The sequence below is a fragment of the Rattus rattus genome, chromosome 16 (genome assembly GCF_011064425.1).
Source record: "Rattus rattus isolate New Zealand chromosome 16, Rrattus_CSIRO_v1, whole genome shotgun sequence".
NCBI classification, from domain to species: Eukaryota; Metazoa; Chordata; class Mammalia; order Rodentia; family Muridae; genus Rattus; species Rattus rattus.
Window position 1 is genome coordinate 39,306,194 of NC_046169.1, and position 23,396 is coordinate 39,329,589.

The window sequence follows — 23,396 nt, forward strand, 5'->3', positions numbered from 1 at the left end:
GTTGAATAGGTGCTTATATCCTTCCTGGGTCCCTTCTGCGGTCTTTAATATGTCCTGAAACGACTCAGATTTGGACATCAGTCCTTTTCCTTCCTATAAACCCCTCAGGGCTTCCACTCGTGTCCTAGAGTCCCACCCTGAAGTCTGGAGATGCCCGAAGCCATGGCGTCTTCTCCTAGGCCCTTGCTGACCAAAGACTGGCTTCCAGTCAGAGTGCAGCCTTCTCCAGGCTTCCGTAGCCAGGAGCTGGCTCTCCAGTATCCACGGGCTCATTGGTTTTGACGGCTACAAGGAACAGCTCCCCAAGGTGGAGTTGACTCACCCCAAGGATCCTGCAGTGAGCCAGGTCCAATTCAGCTCCTAACTCAGAAGCTCCTTCAGTTTTGGGGTGGGCAGGGCAATGACAGGCAAAGAACCATGATTCTAGATGGAGAGGCGCTAATGCCTTAGGACAGGGGATAGGGGACAGGGGAGGTGGTTCTGGAAGACTTCTCGGGAAGGTGGCCCCGAGGCAGGACAACCACATGGTTAGGGGGGCATCCTAGGCCAAGGGGAGACACGTGAGCGAGAGAGTGACTCATCAGGACCAAGGTGGCGTAGTCTACCACATGTTACAGACTTTGTCCAGTAAATGTTCAGATGGGGAAACTGAGGCCCAGAGCAACAGGGAACAATGCCCCCGTCCCCGTGTGCTACCTCCTCTCCCTCCCTTAAGCCTTCCTGAGGTTTCACCCTAGCTTGGTTGCTGGAGAAACTAGAGAAAACTTGGAGAACCAGGGCAAAGTTTGAGGCCTCAAAGATTTTCAGTAGCATCCAGTGGTATCGGGTGGGAACCGGGTTCTTTTTATATAGAGGGTCAGAGGTTCAGGAATGCTGGTTGGAGGATACTCCAGCTCTTGCTGTGTGGAGTATTCCATGGCCAGCATCCCATGGCCAGCATCTCTTTCCCATGATCCCTTTGGGCCCTGAGCAGAGGAAGGAAGGAGAGAGACGGCCTGACCTAAGCCTCCCACTTTGTGCCCTATGTAGCTGTAGCTGCTGTCTTCCTTTTCTTCTTCTCTATTCTCCCTTCATGGTCCTCTGCTCCAACCCCCCAACCCCCCAACCCCATCTCTCTCCCTCTATCCACTTAAGTTCTGATGTATTCCATCTGTCCCAGCCGGGGCTGGACGGACACATGACAGAGAAACGATCTCTGTCCTCGTGGTGTCCAGGCTAGCTCTTTCTCTCCAGTGCCCAGTGTTTGCTGAATGACTATGCAAGTGTCTCTCTTTTCTTCCTCAGCCCTCTCTGGGTCCTGTCGTTCTATCCTGTTCTGTGACTCAGCACCTCTCCCATGCATGTGCAGGCTTCAGACACGTGGCTCTCAGGATTGATGGTGACTTTGGCTAACATGTGTTGCATGTTTGTGTGTAGTGGGCTCTGGGCTAATTCCCCGCTTTTATGGCCTCTTCTGTCCCAAACACTGTTGAATGGTGAAATTAGCGAGCAAGTGAATGATTCTCCTGTAGTTTATGTTCCTCCCCCTGCTTTCTGTCAGGCGTTTTCTGCCTCAGTGCTGAGGAAGGGCCAGACGGTAAGCTCAGGCTGGCAGAGTACTGGTTGGCATGCTCGAAGTCCTGGCTTCAGTGCCCATCCTTGCATAAGCCAGGCGTAGTGGACTCTCAAGAGTCCAAGACGGGAGATTAGAGATCAGTTTGGGCTGTGTGTGCCTTACAGAGCCAGCCTGGGTGATATGAGACCCCGTCTGTCACACACAAAGGTGTTCAGTGTTCAGTAAATGTCAGGTGAATGGATGGGGAAGGTGAGTGGGCAGGTGAGAGGGATGGATGGATGGATGGATGGATGGATGGATGGATAGATGGGTGGATGGATGGATGTGTGGATGATTGATGGATGGATGGGTTGATGGATAGATGGGGGGGGTGGGTGGAGTGATGGGTGGGTGGGTGGATGGATGGGTGGATGGGTGGATTGTTGGGTGGGGGATGGATGGGTGGATGATTTGATGGATGGATGGGTGAATGGATAGATGGGTGGGTGGATGGGTGGGTGGATGGGTGGGTGGGTGGGTGGATGGATGGGATGGATGGGTGTGTGGGTGTATGGGTTAGTGGGTGGATGGATTGATGGGTAGATGTGTAGATGGATGGATGGGTGGGTGAGTGGATGGATGGGCAGGTAGATGGGTGGATTAATGGATGGGTGAATGGATGGATGGATGGATGGATGGATAGGTGGATGGGTGGATGGATGGATGGATGGGTGGATGGGTGGATGGATGGGTGGATGGGTGGATGGATGGGTGGGTGGATGATTGATGGATGGATGGGTTGATGGATTGTTGGGTGGGTGGGTGGATGGATTGATGGGTGTGTAGATGGATTGATGGGTGGGTGGGTGGATAGATGGATGGATGGGTGGATGGATGGGTAGATGGATGTGTGTGTGGGAGTATGGATGGATGGGTGGATGGATGATTGATGGATGGATGGATGGATGGTGGGTGGGTGGATGGATGGGTGTGTGGGTGTATGGATTAGTGGGTGGATGGATTGATGGGTAGATGGGTGGATTGATGGGTAGATGGGTAGATGGATGGGTGGGTGGGTGGATGGATGGGCAGGTGGATGGGTGGATGGATGGATGGGTGATTTGATGGATGGGTGGATGGATGATGGATGGATGAGTGGTTAGATAGAGGGAGGAGGATGGGCAGGCTTGCATGCTGTCCCTCTGTTTTTCTGCCCAACACACAGTAGGCTGGCTTACCCCTTCCTGGGTAAAACATTCCATAGCATTCTTTAGTTTGGTCCCTCAGGTTTCAGTTCTCCCAACCTCTGATTCCCTTAGGTCAGGGAGGGCAGGGCAGGCAGAGGCTAAGCTTCTGGTGTCCTTTTTCCTCTCTAGGAAGCAGCCACAGAGCCCCAAAGCTCCCGCCCCCCAGCCACCCCCCATCCTCAAAGTCTTCAACCGGCCCATCCTCTTTGACATCGTGTCCCGGGGCTCCACTGCCGACCTGGACGGACTGCTCTCCTTCTTGCTGACCCACAAGAAGCGCCTGACTGATGAGGAGTTCCGGGGTGAGCCTCCCTGGTGGGCAGGGGGAGGGTCTGCCCTACTTTAGTAATTCTCTTCCCCTTCTGGGTGTCTCTCTGGGTCAAACACACCAGAAGAGCACTGGGCAGAGTCTGGAGTCCCCCAACCTTTACATGACCGAACGTCTCCAGGTCTTGACTTCCTACAGAATTCATCCACGCAGTAGTTACATGAAAAGTTTAGTCACAGGGGCCCTAACACACTTCTACGCTTGACGTCGGTCGTGTGTCTTCCCCATGACATGACAGACTGTGCCCTGAAGTGCTAACCATAGGCAGCCAGAATCCCTGTCCACCCTTCCCCCTGTTGGGTAGCAGGGCAGTAGGTTGGGGTAGCTGGAAGGTGGCAGGATGGAAGGTCCCATTCCTATCTGTGCTTCTAGAAATCTGCCTCATCCCCCCCCCTCCCTGGCCCACTCCCTCATCCACCACCCACAACATTCCCTTTGCAGGGCCCGTTTAGTTTATTAACCCTCAGTACTCCAGATTTTTGTGAGTTGCCCTGTTTTAGCCTGTGAACCCTTTCTCCAAGCCAGCTGCCACCACGAGCTGGCACCAGGTCAGAGGTGACTGGCCAGAGGACCTCACAAGTCATTGCTAATAGCCCAGGTGTAGTTTCTGCTGCGAAGCAGTAGCCATTTTGGAAAGTCTGGCCTGGTGTGAACTCCTGATACCAACAAAGGTTTCGGGCCTCCCTTGCTGAGAACTGTTTCCGGTCTTGGGCTGGATTTTGCTTTCATGGGTTCACAGTCTACAACAGGGCCCCCAAATTGTAATAGCCTTGGGCTCCACAAAACCTGGATCATCCCCTGCACGTTTTTCTGGCTAGAGGTTGATGAACTCATCTGATTTTCAGGTATATCTGGAATCTCCCTCCCAGGAACCCCTCCAACACCTCTACGGGGTAGTTAGTTAGCTCACACCTCTGTCAATGGGCCATTTTGAACCGGCTCCAGCAGGCTCCATAGCCAGAAACAGGTCGCCACCTGGTGGTCAGCTGAGGAACTGCTTCCCCGTGTTCCAGCTGTGACTTGGGGGTGCATCTGTGCAGCCCCCAGGGGCTCTGGCGGGCATTGAGGGCAGCCCCCACCTGAGGCCTTTGGGAAGGTGTAACCACTGATGGATTCCATAAACAGCTGACTGGTGTTAGCCTGGGCTAGCTGCCCAGGAGATGGGAGAAGGGCTGGGGGTCAGGCTGGACCAGGCTTCAAGCCTTCCCTGCGTCTGGGGAAATGGCTTTACGCTCCCTTCTACAGGGCTCATTGATGCCTGGGGTCCTGCGAATCACCATATTGGTTGGTTCATCAATGTCCCCTTGATTGCTGTTGAAGGAGAGATGATGCCAAGACTCCAACCCAGACAGGCCAGCCTGCAAAGCCCACCCTCACCCCATGCCCATGGCTCCTACCTGGGCTCTGTTTCCCAGGCCTGATTGCTGACGGTGGTGGGATCTTGCTTTTTTACTGTTTCTTTGGAGATCAAAGCTAGTCCCTGTAGCCAAACACATCGTAGTGAGGGAAAAGAACTTTGAAGAGGGTGTTGGTGAGCGTTGGGGAGAGGTGACGGGCACGTGGCAGACTCAGGCTGTGAAAGATGCTGGACGGTAACGGAAAAGGTTCGCACTTACGTGTCTGTGGGATCCTCAACCTCTTTATATTCAACCTAGGCTTTAGAGAGCATTGTGGCCCTTCACACCCTTCTAATGACACTAGTAGATACCTCACGGGTAAATGCCACAGACTTCCCATGGGTAGGCAGGTGCTGTCTGACATGTCTTGTTTTTAGAGTTGCTAAAGACTCTCACAAGCTCGGTGATTAAAGTACACGCTGTGCAAGCAGAAGGACCTGGGTTCAAGTCCTAGCATCCACAGAAAAAGCCAGGCAAGGTGGCACATGCTGGAATCCCAGCTCTTGAGGAGGTGGGAAGCAGCACATAGACCCCCAGAGCCTCCCTGAGCCAGGGAGCTGCAGGCCCAGGGAGAGACCCTGTCTGGAAAGTACGGTAGAGAGGGATGAGGCAGCCCCCAGTGCTGACCTGAGATCTCCACGGAGACACAAACGTGTACACATAGGACGCACAGAGGGAGGAAGACAGGCTCTGACAGGTCCTGTGGTTAAGATGTGCTGTACGAGACGGGCAGTGGTGGCTCACACCTTTAATCCTGGCACTCGGGAGGCAGAGGCAGGCTGATCTCTGAATTCAAGGTCAGCCTGGTCTGCAGAGTGAGTTCCGGGACAGCCTGGGCTACATAGTAAGACTCTGTCTCAAAATAAACAACAACAACAAATCAACAAGCTGTATGGTTGACTTTTTAAATACACACACACACACACACACACACACACACACACACACACACAGAGCACACCTCTCTGTTTCCCAGCCTGCTTGCTTGATGTTTAGCTCTCTGTTCCCATCTACTTAGATCTCAAAGCCCTTTAAAAAAAATTCCCTCTATGAACTGGGGAGACGGCTCAGTGGTTACAGCACTGGTTGCTCTTGCAGCGGACCTGAACTCAGTCCCCAGCACCCACGTGGTGGCCGACAGCCATGTGTAACTTCAGTTTCAGGGGATCCAATACCTGCATACAACCTCCATGGGCAGTGCCTATACATGGCGTATAATACGTGCATGCCATGTGCCCACACACATAAATAAAATAGACATTTTAAACCTCCCTCAAGTGCAGGGTGGAACAACTCTGTAACCCCGGCATTCTGGGAGCCAAGGCAAGAAGATTGAGAGTTCAAGACCAGCCTGGGCTTCATAATGAGATGCTGTGTCACAGAGAAATCTCCCCAACTATGATTAAGTCCATGCCAGTCTATAGGCTGTAGCTTTCTATATGTCAAAGCGAGTCTATTGCCGTAAGTTCACGGACACCATGAGAGACAGAGGGAGCTGTGTCCCCACCGAGCAGGTAGAAGACATCTCAGGCAGGTGCGGCAGCCCGGCCTGGGCTCCTGTTCCTTCCCCAAATTCACAGCCAGGTTCTGAGCTCGCTCTCTCTCTCCCTTCCCCTTTCTGTCAGAGCCGTCCACGGGGAAGACCTGCCTGCCCAAGGCACTGCTGAACTTAAGCAACGGCCGAAACGACACCATCCCAGTGTTGCTGGACATTGCGGAACGCACGGGCAACATGCGGGAGTTCATCAACTCGCCCTTCAGAGACATCTACTACCGAGGTAGGTCTGGCGTGAAGTGCAGCTGTGCCGTGACTGGAGGGGTGAGTGAACGAAGGGAGGAAGGAAAGAACGAGGGAAGGAAGGTGCGGCATCCACCTTTCTCACTCTGCTATTCTGAACTTCAGAATGGGAGATTCCGAGCCTTCGAGATCGACACCCATTGCTATCTGGTACACCCCCGAGCTAGAAAACTGAGGCCTAGTGGCTGGACCCTTAGGCCCCTTGAGGCTCTGCCGAGCATGGTGTTGCGTCTCCAATTCTGGGAGGTAAACCCGTCGTGAGCACCAGCTCTGTGCTCCTCTCTGTGCTCCTCCATTCAGAGAGTCTCTGAAACAAGGCCTAAGTCTGCAAAATACCGACATTCGGAGTCTGTGAAGTTCTAGGCTGTGTTGGAGTGGTTTAACCAGGACGCCTAGCACCACTCTGGCCTCCAAGGGTTGATTTGGCTGACCCGGTTGGCCATGGACTCAAATCGGTGGCCCGCAAGAAGCTTGCGCTTCTCCTAGACTTAGGAGAGTCCTCAAAGCCTACATATCATACGGCGAGCTTTCCAAGTCTGAGGTCAGGAGGCCGCTGTGCCCCCCGGGATTAAAGATTGTGTGTCTAATTTTTGCCCTTGGAACCTATAAGTCGTTCACCCTGTGAGCTTAAAAGTCCGCTCCCGGCTCTGCCTGTCGTGCACCCCAAATCCCAGGTCAACCCTACGCACTGCCTTCCGGCGATTGCAGGACAAGCCTTGGCCTTGAGGTCCTTAGGCCCACTTTGCACATCTGGTAGCAGACCCGGACCCCTCAGCAAGCCTGGCTACCTTCTTCCCCAGGGCAGACGGCACTGCACATCGCCATTGAACGGCGCTGCAAGCATTACGTGGAGCTCCTGGTGGCCCAGGGAGCCGACGTGCACGCGCAGGCCCGAGGGCGGTTCTTCCAGCCCAAGGATGAGGGTGGCTACTTCTACTTTGGTGAGTAGGCGGCTGGGGGTGGAGACAAGGGAGAGGCGGTGCCTGTTGTGGTAAATATTTGAAAAAGGGTAACCTTTTATCCCCGTGCCAGCGCTGGCACCTTGGGGCCACATGGCACTGCGGGCTATCATCTTTATCCAGCGTGTGGTGCCGTCTTTATCCAGCGCGTCGCCGCTCCACGCTGCCCCCCTGGTACTCGCTAACCTGAGCGGTTGTTCCCTGGCGTTAGTTCCAGCACCATAGGGCCATGTAGGACTAACAGTAATTCATCTCAGCGGCTCCACGCTGCCCCCAAGTACTCTCTGGCCCAGGCGGTCCACAAGCCGTTCCCATGCTGGTTTCTAGAGTTAGTTCTGGCACCGGAGGGCCATATGGAACTAACCTAAAATCAGGGTTCTAGAAGTCCAGCAATGCCTGGCCTATCGCGGCTCCCTGCCACAGACTCTGCCTACACTCCCAGCAACCACTCCCTGGTAGTTAAGGTATAAACTCCCAACTACCCGGTGGAATCAAGACTCAGTAAGCTGTAATTTAACAATCAGATTTATATGTTAAAATTTCAATCCTCAATACATCCACACAGTAAACTCATGACCAATTGATAAGGGTATAAACGGCCCACCTAGATAAGATAAATTGACCTATAGAAGTCCATCCTTTAAGAAATATACAGGGGCTGGAGAGATGGCTCAGAGGTTAAGAGCACTGTCTGCTCTTCCAGAGGTCCTGAGTTCAATTCCCAGCAACCACATGGTGGCTCACAACCACCTATAATCAGGTCTGGTGCCCTCTTCTGGCCTGTAGTTGCATAATGCAGGCAGAAAGCTGTGTGATGTATACATAATAAATGAATAAATGTTTTTTAAAAAAGAAATATACATAATTGCCTAGGGCCATTCAAGATCACCTGGATCTGGGTCGTCCTTCTCCATCGCCATCTTTTTTTTCTCTTTTTAAAGATTTATTTATTTATTATATGTGAGTACACTGTCACTGTCTTCAGCCACACCAGAAGAGGGCATCGGATCCCATGACAGATGGTTGTGAGCCACCATGTGGTTGCTGGGATTTGAACTCAGGACCTTTGGAATAGCAGTCAGTGCTCATAACCACTGAGCCATCTCTCCAGCCCCCTCTCTGTCACCATCTTGATTCTCCCCCTTTCCCCTTTTTCATGCCTTACAAAAACTTTGTCCCTGCCTTACATTTTTTTACTGGCCAATCATGGTCTTGACCTACCTTGTGCCAGCCCTCACTTGCATATAGACATCAACCTACAGTGTCTGCAGCCCTAGTGACTCCCACATACACAGAGCCAGGCGGCCACAGGTCCTGATTCATGGGTCCCTATGGCATGGGTCCCCATTGTCCCACTTGCTGAGGCCATGCCTTGGAGCCGGAGCTCTGGAGAAAGTTCAGAAGGGACCTGGGTTCAGATCCTCATCTTGCTTCATCCTGGTCATATGACTGACTACATGAACCTCAGTTTCCCCATCTGTAGCTGGAGGTCAGGAGAGCTCTGGGGACTTTTATGGGGTGTCAGCTCCTAGCACCCCACTATACAAGTGTTCTTTGGTCCAGCTAACACTGTACAAGGGTCGGGACCTCACAGTCCAAACTATCACCATGTTGCCATAATTGGACCCATAAAATATTCTGAATGTCAGTCCTGCTAACACCACACTTGACACGGGACTCAGAGCCCAAGTCCCACAGAGTCCTACCACCGTGACTCCAGACCCACAGCTTCCTGGTTACACGGGCCATGTCCCTAAATAGCCACCTACCCACCCCTGCCTCTCCAGCAGTCACCATGAGATGCCTCAGGCCCTGTCCACAGTTATGTGGAGTGGGTGGTGGCATCTGTCCCCATCCCCAGCCCCTTTGACCGTCAAAGTCCCACCTTGGTCCCCTTCATCCACCCTCTGTTTCTCTGGCCCCAGGGGAGCTGCCCTTGTCCCTGGCAGCCTGCACCAACCAGCCACACATCGTCAACTACCTGACAGAGAACCCTCACAAGAAAGCCGATATGAGGCGACAGGACTCCAGAGGCAACACGGTGCTCCACGCGCTGGTGGCCATCGCCGACAACACCCGAGAGAACACCAAGTTTGTCACCAAGATGTATGACCTGTTGCTTCTCAAGTGCTCCCGCCTCTTCCCGGACAGCAACCTGGAGACTGTGCTTAACAATGACGGTCTTTCGCCCCTCATGATGGCCGCCAAGACTGGCAAGATCGGGGTGAGTGGGCCCAGATGCCCCGGGAGCTACCGCTGACATTCATCGCCCCCTGCTCCCCTAACCCATCCCTGCAAGCCCTCGAGGGAGCAAGCATCATAACTCCAGAACTTGCTATACCCCCCTAGCAACAAGCCAGGACCCTCGGCTTTATCTAGAACCACATATGTCATCCCCACTGGTGCTTCCTACCCTACCTCCGTCAGTCAGGATGAGTCATTGAGGTAAACTAAGTCCCACGGCCCCTGGCCAGCTGACTCCCCGCACTGGACCTGCTTCTCTCTGGCTCTCATGACAGCCTGGAGGAGGACTCCCAGCCCTGGCACTGGATACTGTGTGTTGTGGGACACCCTGGCCTTGATCTACTAGCTGCCAGTAGCACCCTGTGACATGATGTATTGTGACAACCAGATGTCTCTTCAGATGTTGCTGGGCTGACCCATGGGAGGCACCGCTGCCCTGAGAATCAGGCCAGGGTAGCCTGCAGTTAGGAACAGGGCTGTGTGTGGTTTTCAGTGCTTCCCCTCTGTGCCTTAGTTTCCTTGTGTGGTGGAGCACTGCTGTGACCGTTTAAAGAGGGGAGCCACGTACGGCTCTTAATGAAGAGCTGGGGGTATGGTGGATGTTCAGGAAGCAGTGTGGGACTGACCACAGTGGAGCAGAATCCTAGAACCCCAGCTCAGTGGTCAGCCTGTGACCCCTGTGACTCGGGAGGCTGAGGCAGGAGAATCAAAAGTTCATGACAGGCAGCAGCGACAGAGCAAGTTCAAGGCCAACTTGGGTAACTTAAGGGGCAGGGTCTCAGTAGAAGTGTAGCATGTTCCAGGCCTTGGGTTCTACCCCAGCACTGAAAGTCTGTCTGTCTGTCTGTCTGCCTTTCTACCTGTGTGTCAGGCATCCATTTATCAATCTTTCTATCATGTTTATCATTTATGTCTACGGATCATGTCTACTATGTATTTATCTGTCTGTCTGTCTGTCAGTCAGTCACATGTCAATCTCCCACATATGTTCTACCAAGCGTCTGTCTGTCTGTGAGCAAACGTCCCCTCTGCAGGTCTTTCAGCATATCATCCGACGGGAGGTGACAGATGAGGACACACGGCACCTGTCTCGCAAGTTCAAGGACTGGGCCTACGGGCCTGTGTATTCTTCTCTCTATGACCTCTCCTCCCTGGACATGTGCGGGGAGGAAGTGTCCGTGCTGGAGATCCTGGTTTACAACAGCAAGATCGAGGTGGGTACCGGAGTGGGGAGGGAGGGTGGCTATGGCCGAGTCAGACCAGGACCATAGGGCTGTGGGCTCTGTGACCCAGAGTGGGTGATCATTGTTGACTAAGCATTCAGGACAGTCTCCAGCAGCTAAGGGTCTGTGGAGGGTGGGCCTCGGGACAGGTTGGGGATCGTGGCTCTGTCATATATTTACTGTGTGACCCAGGGCGAGTGGCGTAGCCTCTCTGAGTCAGCTTTCTCATTTGTAATGTGCCTGGGGTTGTTGGGGGCACCGGATGAGCCAGTTTTAGAAAACCCTCATACAGAAACAGTTCTGTCGGCTGTTGTCACACACGGTTGTAAGCCCTGTTCACTTAGCAGGCTTTTGCAAATATCGGTTGGCGTCAGGAAATGCTCTCCCTGTGCCTAGGCACCGCGTGTAAGTAAATGCTCAGGTATTTAGCGTGTCATTCTTCTGTTGTCAGTCCCTTAACTCTGAGGAACATACACAGTAGCCCCTTTGTGCTCATGTTGTCACGGGACTCCCAGCCATTAGACCGACAGTATGCTGGACCTGTGGGGGGGGAGGGGTAAGGGTGGGCAGTCTGCCTCCCAGCCCTGCCTGTGGTGACTCTGGCATCGAGCGCCTCATCCCTCATCCCTGAGATGAGAATCTATCGTCGTATAGATCCAGGTTTGCAGGTGTAGCATCTCTGATGCAAACCGATCCACCTCCAGGGCCTACCAGGAGAACTGTGTAGAACACCATTGTGCAGCGCTCGATTATTGATGTCTGGCTGTGTGAGGCATTGTGGTACTCCAACTCTGTATTGTTGTTGAGCTAAATATCCCAAACCCGTTCCTTGATTTGACGTCGTGAACGTGGAACCAAGATTTATACTTTCAGTTAGACCAGAATTTGGGGAACATGAGAAGGGGAGAATTCATTTTTTGTGGTGCTGTGGATCCAAGCCAGTGCCCTGTGCTTGCTTGCTAGGCGAGCGCTCTGCCACTGTGGTACACCCCCAACCCCTTGCGTTTTGTTTTGAGACAAGATCTCACTGTATAGCCTCCATATGTCTTACTGTGTTCCTGGCTAGCCTCAATCTTGCTTTGTAGAGCATGCTGGCTTCAAACCCAGAGATCCGCCTGCCTCTGCCTTCTGAGTGCTTGGATTAAAGGAATGAGCCACCATGCCTGGTGTTCCCCTACCCTCTGTTAACTTTCACTTTCTGTGTGTGGGCGTTTCGTGTGCAGGTATGTCTATGCACTGCATTCATGCCTGGAGCCTTGAGAGGCCAGAAGAGAGCATCATGTCCTGGAACTGGAGTTATAGATAGTTGAGAGCTGTCATGTGGGTGCTGGCAAGGGAACCTGGGTCCTCTGTGAGAGCAGCAAGTGCAGAACCATCTCTCTAGGCCATTTTTCCCAAAGATAGATTTATTTATTTATTTATTTATTTATTTATTTATTTATTTATTTATTTATTTATTTATTTATTTAATAAATACACTGTAGCTGTCTTCAGACACACCAGAAGAAGGCATCAGATCCCATTACAGATGGTTGTGAGCCACTATGTGGTTGCTGGGATTTGAACTCAGGACCTCTGGAAGAGCAGTCAGTGCTGTAAACCACTGAACCATCTCTCCAGCCCCTCTAAACAGCCCCCATGTTTTTAAAAAATATTTTCTTGACTTTTATGTTTATGAATGTTTGCTTATATGTGTGTGACACATATGTGCAGTACCCATGGAGGCCAGAAGAGGGCATTGGATCCCCTGGATCTGGAGTTCAAGATGGTTGTGAGCCACCTTGTGGATACTGGAGCCAGTCCAGGTTCCCTGCTAGGCAGCTAGAGCTCCCCAGCGACTGAGCTTGCTCTTCAGTCCTGCAGCTTTTTTTTTTTTTTTTTTTTTTTGAGTCTTTTGCTGTGTAGTTCATGAGCTTATGACTCCCCTGCCTCAGTCTTTCAAATGTTAGCATTACCAGTGGTTGACTCCAGGCCTGGCTACAATAGACGTTCTTGTTGTCAGTGTGTGGGTGTGTAAACACCGCGTGTGGCACAGTGTACATATGGAGGCTAGACGGCAATTTCGTGAGGTCTGTTCTCTCCTTCCACCTTTCGAGGGTTTCGAAAGGGGACTGAACTCAAGTCCCCAGGTTTGCACGGAAGCGCCTTTACCCGCTGAGCCATCTTGGCAGCCTAGAGTAGATGTTCTTTAAAGAATTTTCTGGTTCTGTGGTACTACTGAATAGGAAGGAAGGGTTGGTTGAGGTGGAATTGTGCAGTCTTGAGCGCTAAGTTCCCGGCGGATCGCCGATCGTAGAGTGTGGCTGGAGAATGGCTCAGGAGGCGGGGTCTCGCTGGAGGATGGCTTAGGAGGCGGAGCCTCGATGGAGGACGGCTTAGGAGGCGGGGCCTCGCTGGAGGAAGGCTCAGGAGGCGGGGCCTCGCTGGAGAATGGTTTAGGAGGCGGGGCTGTGCTGCAGTGAACCTGCCTAGATCCCTAGTATGGGGCAGGTCGTCTTGACCCCCTGTCTCTCCTAGAACCGCCATGAGATGCTGGCTGTGGAGCCCATTAACGAACTGCTGAGGGACAAGTGGCGTAAGTTCGGGGCCGTGTCCTTCTACATCAACGTTGTCTCCTATCTTTGTGCCATGGTCATCTTCACCCTCACGGCCTACTATCAGCCACTGGAGGGCACGGTGAGTGCTCGCTGGGGAGACGGGCATGGGAGCAGCCTCTGTGGCAGGGGAGTGAAGACAGCTTGGGGTGGGGAGGAAGATGCCCCAGCACCCGGATGGCTGAGCCTGTCGGAAACTCTGGAGGAGACAGGAGAGGAAGTTGCTGAGGACACAGATGTTTGGGGCAGCGAGGAACTGGTGTTGAGGGCAGGTGAAGACCTGCTGCGTCTGCTCCTCCCCTCAGCCACCCTACCCTTACCGTACCACGGTGGACTACCTGAGGCTGGCTGGTGAGGTCATCACGCTCTTCACAGGAGTCCTGTTCTTCTTTACCAGTGTGAGTGCTTGGCCCCAGAGCCAGCTGCCTGCCAAGTTCCCCTTCCTCCTTCTCCTCTTCTCCTCCCTCCTCCTCTTCTCCCTCTTCCTCCTCTCTCCTGCTCCTTCTTCCTCCTCTCCTTCCTCCTTGCCCTCCTCCTTCCCCTCCCCTCCCCCTCCTACTCCAGTCTGGCTTCTCCTCTCTTCTCTTCAGCACCTGAGCCCCCACAGTCTCTTTGCTCTCCCTCACTCTGCTCCCTTCCCTTCTGTCCCTTCCCCGTCCTCCCACAATTCCTCCTGGCTCCATATTTCTCTCACCGTCTCTTCTCTTCCAGATCAAAGACTTGTTCATGAAGAAATGCCCTGGAGTGAATTCCCTCTTTGTCGATGGCTCCTTCCAGTTGCTCTAGTGAGTACAAGTCTCGGGGCAAACACTTCTGGGTGAAGGTGGTCATCCAGGTAGTGGGGAGAGCAGATAGGGATGCTATCAGGAATGAATTCATCCAACTGGGCAGCCATAATCAAACAACTGGGCAAGGTCAAGGTTGATCCATACCATGGAGAGAAAGAATTTTGACTTCTTAACGCTGGTGATTGAATGCTAGTGTCTGCTTGTGATTAAGAATTGTAACACGGGCTGGAGAGATGGCTCAGTGGTTAAGAGCCCTGTCTGCTCTTCCAGAGGTCCTGAGTTCAATTCCCAGCAACCACATGGTGGCTCATAACCATCTGTAATGAGATCTGGTGCCCTCTTCTGACCTGCTGGTGTACATGCAGGCAGAATATTGTATACATAATAAATAAATAAATCTCTTTAAAAAAAAAAAAGAATTGTAACACTATCTCTGTTTAGTGGGGAGAAGTGCAGCCATTGATTATTGATGTCTGCCTAGGTCACAGAATGTGAGAATCAATGTATGTGTGCTACATCTTTTCCAACAAGGAAATTTAGCCATAAAATCTCCACAGAACTCTGAATCAATCTTTCTTTTCTTTTCTTTTCTTTTTTTACCATTTTCTTTTAATTATCACTTATTCTATAGGCTATAGGGGAAGCCACCATGGGCTGGGGGAAGTGGGTATCCCTGCCTGAGATCCTTATGTGTGGGTCATGTGTATGTATGTTCAGGAGGCATCATCAGGGTAATCAGATCACCTGGCATTAAAGGCAGTAGTAAGCTGCCTGATACTGGTGCTAGGAATCAAACTTAGGCCCTCTGCAAGGACAGTCAGTGCTCTTAACCACTGAGCCATCTCTCCAGCCCTCTGAATCTTTGTTAAAAATTCCAGAAGGCTTTGGGGTCTTGTAGTGTCTGGACCCAGGTGACAGTGGCACATGCATTTGATCCCGGCACTCAGGAGACAGAGGCAGGTGGATCTCTGTGAGTTTGAGGCCAGCCTGGTCTACATGGCAAGTTCTAAGATAGCCAGAGATACACAATAGAGAGAGCTTGTCAGAAAGCAAAAGGAAATCGAGCTGTTTCATTAACTGAACGCCAAGATGCCAAGGTCTCCACTGTTCTCCTCTGGGGTCTTGAAGACATTGGGACTTCTTGGTGCCCCGAAGGGCTTGAGGACAAGTCTCCCTCCTCATTCACCATCTCACCATCCCCTCCCTACTCCACCCTTCTTACCCTTTCTGCTGCCCTGTAGCTTCATCTACTCAGTGCTGGTGGTTGTGTCTGCGGCGCTCTACCTGGCAGGGATCGAGGCCTATCTGGCTGTGATGGTCTTCGCCCTGGTCCTGGGCTGGATGAATGCCCTTTACTTCACCCGTGGGCTGAAGCTGACAGGGACCTACAGCATCATGATTCAGAAGGTTTGGACTGGACTCAGGCTGCCTGTTCTGTGGCCTGACCTGAGGGCGTGGGCACAGGGGACAGTGGGGTCTAGCATGGGGGCGGCACAGGGTGGGGCTTGGAGAGAAAGGTGGGACAGGAGTGGAGAGCTGAGAAACCTTTGTGTGCCCTTCCTCCACCATACCCCTAACCAGCCCCTCTCCGGTGTTAGATCCTCTTCAAAGACCTCTTCCGCTTTCTGCTGGTCTACCTGCTTTTTATGATTGGCTATGCCTCAGGTAAGTGTGGGCCTGGGGTGCTGGTGGCAGTAACTAGGGCTATAGGGGAAGCCACCATGGGCTGGAGGAAATGGGTATCCCTGCCTGAGATCCTTATGTGTGGGCCAAGGCCAGCCAAGCTGTGTTCCCCCTCCCAGCAAGCCTGAAAAGCAAAAGGCTCATCATTCCACTTACCGAGGAGCGGTCTCAGGTCAGAGAGGCCATGTAAAGCCACAGGTGTCCAAAGGTCAGCGGTCAATGAGATGCCTCCACGGGTAACAGTGCTTGCTGTCAAGCATGATTACCTGAGTTTGACCTCCATGACCTATAGATTGGAAGGAGATACCTGACTCATGAACTTTGTCCTCTTGTCCCCACATGTGTGCCATGGTGTGTAGATGCTCGTGCCCATAGGCACACCCAAGTAAATGAATGTAATGAAAACATTGTTTTAAGCCAGTCAATGCGGAAATGGGATGTGAGCTACTTCTGTGAAGCAAACTGAAGCTGAAACTTACAGGTCGGGTTGGGTACACTAACTAGGTCACAGGTCAGGGTCAGATATAACACAGAGCACACATGCTCCTGTCACTCATTTTTGTGCCCAAAGCAGACATTACTAACGGATCACAGAATGATTTTTTTCTGTTGGATGTAGATCAGGTCTCAGAACATATACACTGTTTGGGCATCCACTACACAATTAGATTACATCGGTGTGTGGATTGAAAAGTGTTCACGGGGTTGGGGATTTAGCTCAGCGGTAGAGAGCGCTTGCCTAGGAAGCGCAAGGCCCTGTTCGGTCCCCAGCTCCGAAAAAAAAAAGAAAAAAAAAAAAAAAGAAAAAGAAAAGAAAAGTGTTCACTATGTTCTCTAGCTGAAGGCAGTGCAGCCTCCCAGACTCCCCTGCTGAGGTCAGCCTCCCTGCCCTGGTGGCTGGTTGCTGTCATCTGGGTTTAGCAGGAAAAGATGGTGAGAACAGCTTGGAATTGTTGCAGGCACAGGGGCTCTTAGAGTAGGGCCTTTGGGACTAGCAAGACAGGGCAATCAGTCTTGTGCTTCCACTCTGGCTAGTGTGGAGGGAAGGAGGACCCTGCATGGAGTCTGCAAGTAACAGGCTGTGTTAAGGGCTTCTGGGGATAGATGGGGTCTGGCTATCCTTGTCCTATGAGCTGTAGGATGTAGCAGCATCCTTGACTCCACACACTGGATGCTGGCACACCCACCCACCTGTCACTCGAAGGTGCCACATGTGCCCTAAGAGAAAATGATGGGGGCTGGGTAGCTCTAGACTCCATTCTGAAAATCCCTAACTCCTCAGAGAGTTTTGGGAGAGAGCAGTGGCTTGGCTTCCTGCTGGCCGACTGGTGCGTACCCCTCATCCCCATCCAGTGGGGTAGCACCTCTCAGCCTCCCCGCCCCTCCCGCAGCTCTGGTCACCCTCCTGAATCCGTGCACCAACATGAAGGTCTGTAACGAGGACCAGAGCAACTGCACGGTGCCCTCATACCCCGCGTGCCGGGACAGCGAGACCTTCAGTGCCTTCCTCCTGGACCTCTTCAAGCTCACCATCGGCATGGGCGACCTGGAGATGCTGAGCAGCGCCAAGTACCCCGTGGTCTTCATTCTCCTGCTGGTCACCTACATCATCCTCACCTTCGTGCTCCTGCTGAACATGCTCATCGCCCTCATGGGTGAGACTGTGGGCCAGGTGTCCAAGGAGAGCAAGCACATCTGGAAGCTGCAGGTGAGGTCGGCCGCGCGGAGTGTTCTTCTACCTTCCATGCTTACCACAGGCTGGTGAGGCCGCTGTTTTAGAATTGCCTCATTTCCCCCTCCCCACACCCCCACCCCCGTTTAGTGCCCTTCATTTCAGCTGTGGTGCAATTCAGGGGCCCCCCCGGCTGGCTCCATTCTGCGTGACCTCATGACCTCTGTCAGAATGGAGCATGCTCAGAGAGTCAGCTGTCAGCACTGACCATGCTCAGAGAGCCTGCTTCTGTTTTCAGTCCCCGTCACATAAATCCCTAAAACAGGGTCATTTATAAAGAATACGGATTCTGGATAGTGTGGTGGTGCATGCCTTTGATCCCAGCACTTGGGAGGCAGAGGCAGGTGAATTTCTGTGAGTTCGAGGCCAGCCTGGTCTACAGAGTGAGTTCCAGAATAGCCAAGGCTGTTACCCAGAGAAACTCTGCCTTTAAAAAAAATGGAGAATCACTTGGTTCACGGCTTTGGGGGCTGGGAAGTTCAGGTATGGTGTCGTGTCTGCCAAGAGCCCTCTTGCTTCATCTGGCCGTGGTGGAGGGCTTGTGCTGCGAGGCAGAGCAGGCCTCTTAGCTTGAGTCTCTTTTCTGGTGCTGCCTCATGGGCGCATACCACAGGCCTCATCTAACCTTAATCTTGGCTACAATAAATGCTCCACATTTCGAAGCCCATGGACACAGGCATTTGCTCAAGCCACAGCAGGCAGCACGGGCATTTTAATGGGCTTTACGCTGAGCCGATGCCCCACCTTGATTCAGAAATGAGACCAGGGGCTGGTGAAGTGCTCGCCACTCAACAAGCAAAAGGACCCGAGTTCGGATCCCCCAATCCATTTTTTTTTTAAATTTATTTTATTTATTTCATGTATATGAGTACACTGTCGCTCTCTTCAGACACACTAGAAAAGGGCATCAGACACTGTTATATATGGTTGTGAGCCACCATGTGGTTGCTGGGAATTAAACTCAGGACCTCTGGAAGAGCAGTCAGTGCTCTTAACCACTGAGCCATCTCTCCAGCCTCCCCAAACCATTTTGTAAAGCCTATGTTTCAAACCATTTGTGGGAGCTCACTCCTCTATAATCTATAAGATTTCTATACTCCTAGCTCCTATGGTAGGATGGGAGGCTGGGACAGGAGAATTCTGAAGGCAGGCCAGCTAGGCTGGTATACCAACAGCACACAAGACCCGGTCTCCAACAAGTTGGAAGATGATGGAGCACTAGGTTTAAAACGTCAAAGTGTGTCTTCGGCGCCCCCTTGTGGCATTCTCCTGGGGGTGGCTTTTATCTGCTCAGTTCCTGGCCCACCGCTCAGGGATGGAGAACTCCTAAGGGGGGTTCTTTGAGATTCTGGGAAACAGACTGGGGGCCATGTGTATCCACCTGGAAATTCACGGTGCATGTCAAACCCAAGGTTACCCCCACTCTCTGGTCTGCTCATAGCTTTCACACATTGTTACTTCTCTGGGTCCCAGTCGCCCCAGACCACCCTGTTTTCAAAAATGTTAGGGTGAAAAGGTGGAGGGACCCTCCCCAACCCCTTTTAAATTCCAGCTCCTGGCCCTTCTGTGGATGACTGGGGTACGGGCAATGGTAACCTACCTCCCTGCCTGTCATGGGTGGGTGGGAGGTGTTTGCCTGGAGGGAAGCCCTGCCCCTCCTTAGCCGATCCCGGAGTGGCCACTGCTGCTGTGTCGTGGGCATGGTCACTGGCCATTCTGCCCCTAGGTCTGTTTTGCTTTGCTCTCTCATATTTGGTCCCCTGGAAAAACAGGTTTATAGAGGTTGTTCTAGGCAGGAGGCCCCTGAGGCTGATTTTCCGCCCACCTAGGTCAGCATTCATAAGAACCCACGGCAGTGTACGCATATACCCCAGCATGTAGGAGGTGAAGGTGAGAGAGATGGGTGGTCAAGGCTAGCCACACAAGGAGCTTGAGGCTAGCCTGGGCTACATGAAACCCTGTGTTAATGGGGGGGGAAGTGGGTGGTTAAGGCTAGCCTTAGCTACACAGGGAGTTTGAGGCTAGCTTGGGCTACATGAGACCCTGTCTTAACGGAGAAAAGGGAGTTTATTTGGCCCGTGGTTGATGTCTGCTGGGGACACTTAGCACCTGTGACCTTCCTCTGGCAGTGGGCCACCACCATCCTGGACATCGAGCGCTCCTTCCCTGTGTTCCTGAGGAAGGCCTTCCGCTCCGGAGAGATGGTGACAGTGGGCAAGAGCTCGGATGGCACTCCAGACCGCAGGTGGTGCTTCAGGTGAGGTCCAGAGGGCCAGGTTCCAGGGAGGACAAGCTAAGGTGCTGGGTGACCCTGGGCAAGTCTCTCAGCCTCAGTCCCTACACCTGTGAGCTGGGCACAATGATGGCCCCACCTCCTTGGGCAAATAGAACTTTCAAGCTGGCATTTTATACACGCTGGGATGTGGTGATGCCTTGAGGCTCTATGGGCCCTCCATGAGGCTGTTGGAGATGGAGCCGGCTCTGCTCCTATGTCTGCCACCTACGGGTGAGGCTCGGTATTGTGGCTGAAATGGGGAGACTGAGAGATGATCAGCTTGGGGGCTTGGGACTCCCGAACTCCTCTGCAGAGTGACCCACATTCCAAGTGCGCCCACTTTTGTCAGAAGGCAAACTGCTCCTTAATAAGGGCTTGCCAGCCAGAGCACAGTATAGCGTGCCCCTGGGAGACAGGTCCAGTCGCTTTGCTCATCTGTGGAATGGGGTGGTAACAGCACCCCCTCTAGTCTAGTACTGATGCTGTTGCCAGTGTCCTAATCTTTGGAAAGGAAGCCCCGCGAAGCCTGGGTTCCTCATCAGTAAAATGGTACCAGCAAATGCGTCTCCCTTGCTCAGTACAGTATGCATTTGCTCAACAAATGGAAGTTGTAGGGAAAAAGAACAAAACAATAACGTTCAAATGCACAAATCTGTCCTGGGAGACTGTCACCAGACTTTACTGATGTCCTAATCAAAAGAGGAAATGGTGGGCTGGAGAGATGGCTCAGAGGATAAGAGCACTGTCTGCTCTTCCAGAGGTCCTGAGTTCAATCCCCAGCAACCACATGGTGGCTCACAACCATCTGTAATGGGATTCTGGTATGTCAGTGACAGGATGTTCATATACATTAAATAAATAAATCTTTAAAAAAAAAAAAAAGAGGAAATGGTATCAAGGAACACGCCCATCCAGGAATGAGTAATCAGACCGTGGTATATCCATACAGTGGAATATTATTTGGCCGTTAAAAAGATCCAACCCCTGCTACAGTATGGATGGACCTTAAAAACCTGCTAAATGAAAGAAGCCATCCGTGAAAGGTCACATGACTTATGGTTCCATTGATAGAAAATGCCCAGAACAAGCAAACCCAAAGTGGCGGTAGGTCACAGAAGCAGGGAGGAGCGAAGAGGGAGCTATTGCGCATGAGCGCTGAGGAGTCTGGGAAACAGTGATGAGAGTTGCCCAGGGTCGCGAATGTAGTTGGTGGGGATGTAGAAAGTGATTGGAGAGGAAATCTGGTTCTCTGAGGAGGGCATGCTGGGAAATGCTGACGCAGAGAGATGACCTGGGGATGGGGCAGGATGTGGCAACACTCCCCTCCCCCACCAAAATCTCCTTCTCTCCACCAGGGTGGACGAGGTGAACTGGTCTCACTGGAACCAGAACCTGGGCATCATTAACGAGGACCCCGGCAAGAGCGAGATCTACCAGTACTATGGCTTCTCCCATACCATGGGGCGCCTCCGCAGGGGTGAGTGTGGCACCAAGGGGAGGGGAGGGGAGGTGGTGGTGAGGAACTGGGGTTGTTTTGAGCAGTTCTATCCACGAATGGGAGGATGGGAGCGCTCCCCGCCGCCGTGGGTTTCCACTGAGGCCTGATAGTGGAGCTGCCTGACAGGAGAGATTCTGTGCAGCCCTGTGGAGGACATGTCCTTTCTGTTTTTTTTTTTGTTTTTTTTTGTTGTTGTTGTTGTTGTTTCTGTTTTTGTTTTTGTTTTTGTTTTTTTGTTTTTTTTTTTGTTTTTTTTTATTAAGCCTTAACCTTGCAGGGAGACATGGAGGTAACCGGGTTTGAGGCCCCACAGCCTTCAACCTTTGTTCCTCCCTGTATGCACCGGGGCAGGCATCTTGGCTTCTTTGGATCCACTTCTCTGAATCCATTTTCACCTCCATAAAGCGCGCACAATACCCTCCTAATACTTCTTTCAGTGAATTACCGCGGAGTGCCCAGTACACAGTGGTGCACAATGCTTGCACGGTCTGCTGACCCTCCCCCTGTATTCATTGCCAGATCGCTGGTCCTCAGTGGTGCCCCGCGTGGTGGAGCTGAACAAGAACTCAGGCACAGATGAAGTGGTGGTCCCCCTGGATAACCTAGGGAACCCCAACTGTGACGGCCACCAGCAAGGTTATGCTCCCAAGTGGAGAGCGGAGGACGCACCACTGTAGGGGCCATGCCAGGGCTGGGGTCAATGGCCCAGGCTTGGCCCTTGCTCCCACCTACATTTCAGCATCTGTGTCTTCCCACACCCACACGTGACCTCGGAGGTGAGGGCCTCTGTGGAGACTCTGGGGAGGCCCCAGGACCCTCTGGTCCCCACAAAGACTTTTGCTCTTATTTCTACTCCTCCCCACATGGGGGACGGGGCTCCTGGCCACCTGTCTCACTCCCATGGAGTCACCTAAGCCAGCTCAGGGCCCCTCCACTCACAGGGCTCAGGCCCCTGTCCCTCTTGTGCACTATTTATTGCTCTCCTCAGGAAAATGACATCACAGGAGTCTACCTGCAGCTGGAACCTGGCCAGGGCTGAGGCTCAGGCACGGACACTGCAGCCCTGACCCGCTGCAGATCTGACCTGCCGCAGCCCGGGCTGGGGTGGGTCTTCTGTACTTTGTAGAGATCGGGGCCGTTGGTGCTCAATAAATGTTTGTTTATTCTCAGTGGACACAGTGGGCGTGAGGTCGGAAGTGGGAAAGAGTGGCGGGCACACAAGACACCAAGGGTCCTGGGAGAACTGCACAACTCTGGATGAGAATCAGCATCAGAGTGTGGGTGCCAGGGGAAAGGCTGCTGGTGGTGGTGGTGGTGGTCCCGGTGAACGCCATGGAGGTAGAGGGTGTGGTCCTGGTGAGAGGAGCAGAACTGATGGGGGTGGAGGGTGGGATGCTGGTGGAGGTGGAGGAGGTTGAGATGCTGGTGGAGGTGGAGGAGGTTGAGATGCTGGTGGAGGTGGAGGAGGTTGAGATGCTGGTGGAGGTGGAGGAGGTTGAGATGCTGGTGGAGGTAGAGGAGGTTGAGATGCTGGTGGAGGTGGAGGAGGGTGGAGGTGGAGGAGGATGGGATGCTGGTGAAGGTGGAGGAGGTTGAGATGCTGGTGGAGGTGGAGGAGGTTGAGATGCTGGTGGAGGTGGAGGAGGTTGAGATGCTGGTGGAGGTGGGAGGAGGTTGAGATGCTGGTGGAGGTGGGAGGAGGGGTGGGATGCTGGTGGAGGTGGAGGAGGTTGAGATGCTGGTGGAGGTGGAGGAGGTTGAGATGCTGGTGGAGGTGGAGGAGGGTGGGATGCTGGTGGAGGTGGAGGAGGGTGGGATGCTGGTGGAGGTGGAGGAGGTTGAGATGCTGGTGGAGGTGGAGGAGGGTGGGTGGAGGTGCTGGTGGAGGTGGAGGAGGTTGAGATGCTGGTGGAGGTGGAGGAGGTTGAGATGCTGGTGGAGGTGGAGGAGGTTGAGATGCTGGTGGAGGTGGAGGAGGTTGAGATGCTGGTGGAGGTAGAGGAGGTTGAGATGCTGGTGGAGGTGGAGGAGGTTGAGATGCTGGTGGAGGTGGAGGAGGGTGGGATGTGTGAGATGTTTGTGGAGGTGGTGTTTGA

The 23,396-nt window shown here is 52.9% G+C and overlaps 1 protein-coding gene across 1 annotated transcript in view; it reads left to right on the forward strand.

The window, feature by feature from the left end:
- The window catches only part of Trpv4 (transient receptor potential cation channel subfamily V member 4), a 24,942-nt gene extending 2,468 nt beyond the window's left edge, over positions 1–22,474 (forward strand). The window contains exons 2-15 of the mRNA XM_032886767.1: positions 2,911–3,083; positions 6,132–6,284; positions 7,105–7,245; positions 9,189–9,487; positions 10,542–10,721; positions 13,248–13,406; positions 13,630–13,722; positions 14,036–14,109; positions 15,354–15,519; positions 15,711–15,777; positions 17,187–17,503; positions 19,657–19,784; positions 21,158–21,279; positions 21,820–22,474. Of these exons, the coding sequence (XP_032742658.1) occupies positions 2,911–3,083; positions 6,132–6,284; positions 7,105–7,245; positions 9,189–9,487; positions 10,542–10,721; positions 13,248–13,406; positions 13,630–13,722; positions 14,036–14,109; positions 15,354–15,519; positions 15,711–15,777; positions 17,187–17,503; positions 19,657–19,784; positions 21,158–21,279; positions 21,820–21,977 (2,230 nt within the window). The 3' untranslated portion in view covers positions 21,978–22,474. The remainder of the gene's footprint in view (positions 1–2,910; positions 3,084–6,131; positions 6,285–7,104; positions 7,246–9,188; positions 9,488–10,541; positions 10,722–13,247; positions 13,407–13,629; positions 13,723–14,035; positions 14,110–15,353; positions 15,520–15,710; positions 15,778–17,186; positions 17,504–19,656; positions 19,785–21,157; positions 21,280–21,819) is intronic.
- The last annotated feature ends 922 nt before the right edge of the window (positions 22,475–23,396 follow it).